This window comes from Crassostrea angulata, chromosome 6 (genome assembly GCF_025612915.1).
Source record: "Crassostrea angulata isolate pt1a10 chromosome 6, ASM2561291v2, whole genome shotgun sequence".
In the NCBI taxonomy this organism is placed as follows: domain Eukaryota; kingdom Metazoa; phylum Mollusca; class Bivalvia; order Ostreida; family Ostreidae; genus Magallana; species Magallana angulata.
In genome coordinates, this window is record NC_069116.1 from 55,543,662 (window position 1) to 55,553,971 (window position 10,310).

Sequence of the window (10,310 nt, forward strand, 5' to 3'; positions counted from 1 at the left end):
TTAATCTGATTATTTTCTGACACAAGTCAACATTTTAAAAGACTTGACAAGTCAATAAAATTATCTGACAAGTCGACATAATTACTTAACAAGTGGTGGCAGATCTATGCCACCATAGTCTAGAAATGAAAAAAAAACTTCAGCAGAGAAATCCGAAGAAATTTTTACGCACGACTTGTCTAATCAAACATGGCGGCTTCCATGGATGATGATGATGGGTTTCAAGCGGACGATCTTTATGTATTGCTGAATGTGGATAAAAAGGCAAGTTTAGATTTTTGTTTCACTGACTAAATGCAAGCATGTTTTTGTTCTTTTATCTCACATATTTCGATTAGCGATAAAAATGACTTTGAACATGACCGCATGACCTATCTGCTAGAACTATTGCAACAATTTTAAAATATATTCTGATCTATTTGGTTTAAATCAGGTGGTATGTATTAATATTTCGTAAAGTTGCAATCCCAAACAATGGGGATCTAGTGAGGATTTTCATTTTAAGAAGTGCTGTTTTCCTTTAACATTGCATTTTTCTGTGTTATAAAACACTCAATATTATTTGAGAAAATTCGGATTGAATTTAATAGCCCTTAATAATAACTATAGCGAATTCACTATATACATGTTTTCTTTCACTAGACTACAATTATTGCTAATTGAGGCTTATAATAAAAATTAATTCTTTTGATGCCTTTATAAATCGGATTGTGAATTGAAGAATTTATATGTAAATACATTCATTCAAACTATTTTGTTAAATGGTAGTGCAAATTTTTTAAACTTTAAAGAAATTCGTTATAAAAGATTTAAATTTCTTTATTATTCACCTCTACAGACCTCAAAATCATTTCGCTAAATGCGTAAATTTCTTATAATCAATTTTTGCAACTTAAGGTTTGTTACAAATTTTACTGGGGACTCAAAAAACCTTCGCTATATCTGAGATTTCGCTATATCTGTGTTCATACTAAACAAGTTTTACTGTATTTATTCTTTTTTTCATATCCTTCCATATCATCTAGACTTCATAATCATAACAGTTCAATTTAACATTGACAGGCAACAAACCAAGAGATCAGCAAAGCGTACCGACGAATGAGTAAAATATTTCACCCTGACAGACATCACGACCCAGTAAAAAAGAAGCAAGCTGACGTGTTCTTCAACAAGATTAAGAATGCTTATGAAAGTATGATGAAACTGAATGTTCTTTAAAATAATGTTGAATTTATACTGTATCCATATTTTGCATTAAAAAAAAAATGCAAATAGTATATAGTAAGCCTTTATTGTTAATGTCTACAGTACCGGTACAAGTACATGTATCTTTCTTTCATTTACAGTATTAAGTGATCCTAACAAGAGAGAGATATACAATCGTTATGGAATGGAAGGACTCAATGTACAGGGGCTTGAGGTATGGCTAGAAGAGGGGGGGGGGGATTATAACAACCTCCTCATAGAAGCATGAAATTTCTTTTAAAAATAGATTAAATCGTAAGTATATTTACTTTGTTGTAAACACACACAATATACATGTGATTTTAAAGTGTACTTGATTAGTAACCAGGATGTGATTGGTTGATTACAGATCATTACTCGGACTAAGTCTCCTGCGGAAATAATTGCCGAGTTGGATCGCTTGAAGTATGAGGAGGAGCAGCGCAGGCTACAGAGGACCAGTCCAGCTGTAATTTTACTTATCTTTTTAAAAAGCTCAAATATTTTGTTCTACATAAGTTGCATTGTATAAAAAATAGCACAATATAAGCCACTAGTAGCATGTATATTTCATTCACCTAAGGCTTAAATTATTGTATTTCTGGTCAATAACTAAATAGTCACCTGAGTCTCTTGTACCCCTGATGCTACACTTATATGCCTTATTTAATTTGAGTGAAACATGTATTTTGTTTTAATAATACATGTATTGCAGTACATGTCAGACCAATACAATAATGAATTTAATACTTGCCCCCCCCCCTTCCCAAGTTGATGAACTATTTGTCCCCAGAAATGCTGACAATCTTAACTGTTAACTTTCCTATGAGCCTGTTCATATTTTAAGTGCATTGCTTTTTTCTTGGCTTGTCTCTATATACATACTTTAAAAAAACCATGATTGATACTTTGTAGGGTGAGATTGAGGTCCGCATTAATGCCACAAATGTATTTGGGGGTTATGCAGATTATGAAGAATATGATTCTGAATATCAGTAAGTAGTTTGTAGATATATACCTGTACACATGTTCTGGTTTTTTTCCTTTAAATTGTTAACATGGGAACAATAAACATGCATACATCACAGTTCATTTAATTAACCTAGGTAGACACAGTATATCTTATAAGTACATGTATAAATATGTTTATGTGCATTATGTACATGTAAACATATCTCATTGCCCTTACTTTTCTTTAATCTTATAAATATATCAATACCTTTAATGTACATGTGGAACTTGAGTATATTAGTTGCATGTGCATGTTGTTTAGTACTTAACTTCGGAGATGAAATTAAAAAAAATGAACTAAGATATTTTCTTTTCTTTAACCCCAGTGATGTAATTTGTTTTTAAAAACATACCTTGAAGACATATCGATGACAATTTTTTTCTTTTAAACAGAGATGACCTGAATTATGTTGAGATTACTGAGATCCGCTTCTCCCAATCTGTAGAGTACCCATTAACAGCAAAAGACACAACCATCATAGGGGGCACAGTATCATCCAAAAATGGAATAGGATCTGGGAATTTTCTAGTTGGGTACCGTCGCCAGACCTCCGATAAAGGGTGGCTACAGGTAATCTCACACAATTGGTTTTTTCATGGTAAAGATTTAATAAAAAGGTTGGAGAAAATACAGTGCACAGGTATATTTGAAAAAAAACTTGTAGTTTTTGGAATTTAGAGATTTTTTTTGATTTTTTTCCAGATCTGTTCCTAATTTTGTTTTTATTGACAAAGTCAAACTATTTGTTGCTATAAGTATCTTGTGTAGTTTCCTCATTTAATGCAAAGAAGATAAAACTGAAAAAAAAATTTTTAGTTGATATGGGAAATATTGATATATTATCTAAAATGAAAATTATAAAGTAAGTACTGATGTATATTGATGTAAATATAAATACATATAACCAATTATATCTGCTGTTTTTGAATAGGGGAACATGGGATTTGGTTCTGGAATGACATTTGCACTGCAAGGATATCGTCAGCTGACCAAGCGATGGTAATAAGACATTCTTCATTATCCAAAAAAGTTTATTCATCAATTGATAAATTGTTTCATCATAAGTTTTATATTTCCTGTTTACACGTCTTGTATGGCAGCGTTTGAATGGTAAGGGTACTCTCTTTGTTATAGTTATGGTAAATGTTCCACGTTTTTTGGTACAGACGAAACCATGAGGAGACAGACGATGGGCTTATCTTTCCGTGAGTACTAGAGATTTAGTTATCTATCAAACTACATGTACAAATACCCGGGTTTAGTACTCTATTTTCTTTAAATTGTCAGCAAATAATTGCACAATAAGGATTCTTTTGGTAGTATTTTTGCCATGACTTTAAGATGAACATGTATTTTCTTCTTTAATGTTTCATACATATAAATTGATATTTTTTACTTGATCAGTTATCTCTAACCAGTTTGACAGTCATTTCCGGGGGGAAATGGCTTTAATAGTAGCTGCCAAACCAAGTTTACGAACAACTATCCACTACGATAATGGAAAAAATAGAGCTATCTTTACAGTTCAAGTAAGACCATCATAAGAAACAAAAATTGTACTTGGTAATAGCTTAATTTTCAAAGATACTGGATAACTCTACTGTTTTATATGATAGGTTGGTAAAAGTAATTATGCCAAAGCTGTCTACAGCAGATCATTTGAAACCCACATCTCAAATATGGATTTTGAAGTTATGTAAGTATTCTGTGAAATCTTATTTGATAAAAGAGTACTGATAATGTATACTGTAGTTCAACAAAACACATGTACCTAGTTAAATATATGTACAGTTGATGTAACAGAACTTAAATGTTTTGAAGATTAAGGTCTCAAATATTTGATATGTCTGCTAGACAATTCCAATTCACCTTCACAGTCTTTTTCTAAATACATGTAGAATACAATCAATAAACTTCAAAGTATAAAGTAAGAGCTGAGTAATATCAATAGTACATGTATTGATATATGGCAAGACAAGAAAAGATGGAGTCGATGGAGGACTAATTTGCCGTTTGTGATTCAGTCGACTGTTGTTCAAATGTGTGTGTACGGGTAATTGGTCAATGTGGTTAGACCTGGGTTAGTCAGTGTGTTCATGAATTATTAACTGCTTACCGTTTTTCTTCAGATTTGATGGAAATGTTTAAATCTCATACATATCTCTATCTACACATCAGTTTGAGGGGCAGTTCCTATCAAAATATGTGTATTACATGTAAATGTACACTGTATCTGCTATGAGAAATAATTTATGGTTGATTCTCTCTCTACAGAGGAGGCAGTATAGGCTGGTTCTTTGCCTATGGTGTCAGAATGAAGATCTCTGAATTCAGCACTATCCATGCCAAGCTAAAGATTACAAATAATGGTGGAGTTAGTTTAGATATTGGGTGAGTAAATCCCTTGTCATATGCTTTTTGTGAAAACATGAGAATTATTACCAGTAAATGATATAGGTGAACATTTTTAACACTTTCACATTCTATGGTCTCTTTACATTCGTATAACTATGTACATGTATACCCAAATTATTTCAAAACATGTACTCCTTCTTCTTTGTTTTAGCAAAAGATTTACTTTTTAATTTTGTCTACATTTCTTTGAATTGTTTTGCAAAGAACTACCGTACATATATGATTAGGGTAAGATAGGGCTGATTTTGAAAAGAAAATGTACAAAAATTGGTTTTCAGTGAATATCACCATTGTTATTTTTTCATCAAAGATGTATATATGTATGTTCAAGACTGATTGCCAACAGAAAAATTGTAGATTGTTCAAAGCTTCGCTCTAGGTTTTCCATAAGAAAAAATACAAGAAAAATGAACATTTCTGTCTAATTTTTATACCTTATTAATGTCCCACACAGTTAAGATGGTCTACATTTATACAATGTCAATTTAATTTTCTTGTTGGTCTACAGTATTTGTATGAACATTTTTTCACTTCCATGTTGCAAATACATGTCTCATAGATATTTGTCTATGGGAGACACTGGTAGTCTTATGTCTACAATGAACAACACAGACATAGTTTTCTTGCCATTTTACCTTCCCCATGTGGTTGTTACATTTCGTAGGCTTTCTTACTTGCAGTGCACGAAGAGGTCGACAGTCTTACTTTTTCCCGATCCTGCTATCGGAGCAGGTGCTGCCATCTTCAATATTCTACGGAACGTTCCTCCCTACTGTGGCGTACTTGGCTGTTAAGAAGTTAATCGTAGATCCTTATGTCAAACGGAAAGAATCAGAGTAAGATATAGAAACATATTTCTCCATGAAAAAATCTTCTCTATTTGAATAAATGAGGTAGATACTGCCAGAGGTATATCTGTAGGATAAGATGAGATATGACTGAATTTTTAGTTCACAATACAGTACAAATTGGGCTCTTTTAATATAACAATGTCCGTCATGTTTGAGTTTTGTAAACTTTACGGGTATTTATGTTCAGTCAAGATGAACAAAGAAATATTATACATTTATAATTGTACATTTATTAGAATTATACATTAATATGTACCCGAGCTCAGAATGAAATTATATTCCTATGTAAAATCCATCATACTATTCTACTCGTATACTGATAACCATGTCAAATGTGTCAATTATTTCAGAGATCTTAAAAAGAAACAGGAAAGAGATTCTGATGAGCTACAACAAAAAAAGAAAGATGCTGAGGCGGCGGTTAGTGTTCTCTGTTATGAACCCACCATTTGATCCAACGGGTTTTTTATGAGGACATAAGTTATGGTTATTTTTATAAATTTTATAGGTAGAATTGATGCAGAGAACTGTAGAGAAAAGTTTGGAGCAAGAGACAAACAGGAATGGTTTGATTATTCTGAAGGCCTTGTATGGACGATTGGTAACCCAGGATGGGTAGGTATCACTTGATACTGAATACAGGGAAATATTCGCCCCCGTTTTATTTTCGCCCCTTTCGTTCTCATTGTCAGCGGGCGAATTTAAGACTGGATGAATTCCGATGATTCAATTATTTTTCTTTGAACACAACTGTGTTTGGGCGCATTCAATACAGGGCAAAACTGTTTGCAAGTGTAGAAGGGCGAAAATTACAGTAATCATTTAGGCTCTATGTATTAGTCATCTAAGATGGGTAAGTAGTCTTTTGATAGTCATTTAGGCTCTGTGTAAGTCACCTAGGATAGTTGGGTATATCACTTTACGGTTATTAAAGGGGCATGGTCACAATTTTTGGTCATATTTTATTTTTCTGTTTTTATTATTTACAATGCTTTAGGAATGCATTTCTAATGATCAAATGAAATTTGGGTGCCCGTCGATTAGATTTAAGCAAGATACAGGGCTCACAATTCTTCGTCATGTAAACAAGGCTTGTGCCCTGTTTTTGTTTACATAGGTTCAATATACCAGTAAAAAATCTTTTTCAAGATTTGTCTATATTCTTATTCATTTTAAGCATAAATAAACAGTTCCTAACAATTAACACATTCATTTTAGGTCTAAAACTGGAATTTTCACTTCAACGTTCAAAATGTAAACGAAAGCTTTGTTTACATAGCAAGGAATTGTAAGCTCTGTAACTCGCTTATAACTCAACAAATGACACTCAAATTTTGGTTGCCTATTAAAAATGCCTTACTGAAGCATTTTAAACATTGAAATCGAAAAAAATAATTTTTGACCAAAATCGTGACCATGCCCCTTTAAGGCTGTCTATTAGTCATCAAGGATGGATAGGTAGCCACTTGAAAGTCGTTGAAGTTCTGCATTTTAGTCATCTAGGAGTATTAAATAGTCACATGGAAATCATTAACGTAGCTCGCGGTTTTGCTGACGTCACAATAGGATTCGACGTAAAGAGTTGACCGTCATAGCAAACTCATACATTTCTTTTGAAAATAACACGATCTTTAGAAACATAAAATGAAATATTCTAAAAAGCTAAATTGCAGTTTATACAAACATTTATAATTATCAAGTGATAAAAATTTGTGACATACATTGTCGCATTTAGCTCTATAAGGTATGGGTGTGCGTTGGAAGTCTTTAATCCAATTTATGTTTAGACAAGTACATTGTAAATAAATCGAACCACATATATTAACTTTGCTCGTTTCACAATTATACATTCTGTATTTTCAAATACCGATCTAACTATTAAAATTATTTTGGCTTTAGCTAATCATCGTATACGATTACAGGCTTATTAATATGTGAATAGTTGTATGGTAATTATTTTTACATTGAATTCATGATTGACTCATTGATTTTTATGAAAAGAAAAGTAGCCATGTTTCTTCTCTTCACAACCTTACATGAATTGCATTTGTGCATTCAAAAACATTCATTGTCACGTTGATTAGATTTTCTAATGTTCTAATTTGTGTTAATCGGCTTGTCTGGTCAAGCAGCGCATTTTCTTTTTTGGTTCTCAGACGCAAGAAATTGATGACGTCGGGCTAACGTCGTGATGAAAATATTGAATTTTGTGAAATCTTCTAAAACTTTTAAGTTGTTTTGCGAAAAATTGGCCGAGAACACATATTGATTTTTTTTTATGAATTGATTCAAAATTATCTCGTTTGTTATTGTGTTGAGTAAAACTAAGTTCGTCTAGATCGTTTAAAAGTTTGGAGCATAGTTTTGAAATGCGGTTTTTTCGACTAAGATATGCATTTTACTATATATTTCATTGAAATGGCGTTGCTTGATTGTATCAGCGACACTGTGTTTGAATCATGATAACATTATTACTACGCAGACGAATCTCAAATAAACTTTAAAAATAAAACCCTGAAACCTATGGATCACGTATACAAATTTTCAAGGTAGGTTTTCTCACAAGCAGGTAAACCCGCGAGCTACCTTAATGCTCTTTCTAATAGTCAGCAGGATGGGTAGGTAGTCACTTGCTATTCATCAATGTTCTGTCTATTTCTAGTAGTCACACAGGATGGGTAGGTAGTCTCTAGACAATCATTTAGGTTTTGTTAATTACCAGTAGTCTGTTGGACAGGCCCTCTCTCTTATTGTCTAGTTGTGAAATACTGATTGTCATTAATCTTTTAGATTTCTCAGAATTCTTTGTTCATACAGTTATTGCCATGTCTGTATAAAAGATAGTAAAAATCATGATTAAATTATTTCCAAAACAAAGACAAGGATTCCCAGCAATTGTATTTTTTCTCACCACCAAACTGATTTACCTGATAAGCCTGTATTTTGTCTCCCAGTGAATTAGTGGAATCAGAATGCATTGATGTGAAAGTCCCACTACAAGCTCAGGTTACTGACTCCCAACTCATCATCCTGGAATCTAACACCAAGGTACGTCCAACGCTGTCAATCATTTCATTAATAAAAGGGAAAAAAATTTTATGAACTACATGTAACTAGATGAAAATACATTGTTCTGCTCATGTTCATGGTCAGAAACAAAAAAGTTGGATGCGAGAATTGATTAATCAGGCACTGTCCCTTACTGTGAAATTGTTTTAATTCATGGTGGTCAATGTTTTATGGATAGCTAAAATTTTCCTGGTTCATGGGTTGGTTGCGATAATTTTGATAAATATTAAACAAAAGCTTGTATATATACACATACATGTTAACCTACAGTGATGAAAAATAGGTAGATTTTAAACTGAAAAGCGGTAGCATCGCGCGCAGCCTTTTTCGCGTATATTTTTATGTACTACATACGTAGTAAGGGTTTCTGATTAGTAATTAACAATATCAACTAAAATATAAAAGACTTTTGAAATTTAGTAATATTAACACTAGCAATAAAAATATTCGTATGCATTTACCATTATAATGATTACCAGTAAGCTATTTTTAAGGAAAAATATTTGAGTGCATTGAGTGTATTAATATACATGTACGTGCGTGGGGATGTAAATTCGTGGATAAGGGATTCCACAAATGCCACAAACATTGGTTCCTTATTAAGAACAATGATGATTTCACAGTATTTCCACTTTGACTTTGTGCTGTGTCTTACAGAGTGACTTGCCAGGGTTTTATGACCCTTGTCCAGGACAAGAAAAGAGTCTGTATATTCGCTACAACTTTAGGAATCGACCTCATCAAGTGACGTACGAAGACAAAGACCCCATCCGATTGCCTCTACAGAGTAAGATCTGGCCATCAGTCAATGCACATTGTCTTTCTAATAAATCATATTGCTGTATTCATTTGTGGTCCCTTTGTCTATTGGTGAAATACCGGTACATGTAGTACATATGAACTATTGGGAAACTTTCACTTTGGGGGTTTCCCTTTGATTGGTCCAAGACCATAAAAATAGGCTTTAGTATTGTGCTAAGCTTAGTTAGTTTTGTTACAAGTGTATGAACTGTGCATTGATGAAAACTAATGGTCAATCTCATGTAGACTTACAATTGTGGCCAAATCAACAATTTTTTCTCATTTTTATGAATAATGCATTCCTTTTCTGACTGCACCTGCACACTTTCATGATGGAAATTTCATCAATCATGCCAATGCTTGCATCTGTAAACAGCTGACTGATTTTATAACATGATCTTATTTTCATACATTTAAAAAAGAGTTTGTCTTTCTTAATGATAGTTGTGTATGTGTAGAATTAAGTCATTGTCACATCATCAAGTTTGTTGTTTCTTGGCATTGTGCTTGCTCTGTAATTATTATACAAACTGCTATCTTTGTTCTAGGGCATGTGATGCAGGATGAAAAAGATGAATCCTTTGCTCACCAATGACCATGAAGGGATCTAGGGTTTTGACAGGCATTTCCTTGACCAGAATTAGTTTTATCTCAGAGACATGAATAACTAGTACCTGTGCATGTTTTGAAACTCCATAACACAGTTTAAATACTTGTAAACATAATATGGGTATTATATGGTTTTCTCGGATGCCGAGGCATTAAAAACCTTCAGTCACACCAGATGCTCTACCTTTTGGGGAGCCGTTCATTATGCATTCAGAGTTATCAGTCAAACTGTGATGTTAATAGAATGTGTGTAATTGAATAAGATTTGTTGACAATAAAAGTGATGTTTTATGTGGGTTTTGACTTCATCAAGAGATTAACATTGTTTA

General features: G+C 32.9%; 1 protein-coding gene across 1 annotated transcript; it reads left to right on the forward strand.

Annotated features, from left to right (window-relative positions):
* The first annotated feature begins 123 nt into the window (after window positions 1-123).
* Window positions 124-10,272, forward strand: LOC128190549 (dnaJ homolog subfamily C member 11-like). The gene is made up of 17 exons (XM_052862634.1): window positions 124-264; window positions 1,063-1,192; window positions 1,347-1,420; window positions 1,595-1,693; window positions 2,140-2,219; window positions 2,629-2,806; window positions 3,168-3,235; window positions 3,371-3,441; window positions 3,641-3,765; window positions 3,853-3,932; window positions 4,511-4,627; window positions 5,332-5,487; window positions 5,853-5,922; window positions 6,011-6,117; window positions 8,457-8,550; window positions 9,229-9,358; window positions 9,921-10,272. The coding sequence occupies exons 1-17, from the start codon at window positions 190-192 to the stop codon at window positions 9,965-9,967; spliced, it is 1,701 nt and encodes a 566-aa protein (XP_052718594.1). The 5' UTR covers window positions 124-189; the 3' UTR covers window positions 9,968-10,272.
* The last annotated feature ends 38 nt before the right edge of the window (window positions 10,273-10,310 follow it).

Coding starts and splice junctions, on each gene's coding strand:
- LOC128190549 (XM_052862634.1), top strand. CDS start 190: ATGGCGGCTTCCATGGATGATGATGATGGGTTTCAAGCGGACGATCTT. Junction 1,193..1,346: donor GATTAAGAATGCTTATGAAA/GTATGATGAAAC, acceptor TTTCATTTACAG/TATTAAGTGATCCTAACAAG. Junction 4,628..5,331: donor GGAGTTAGTTTAGATATTGG/GTGAGTAAATCC, acceptor TCTTACTTGCAG/TGCACGAAGAGGTCGACAGT.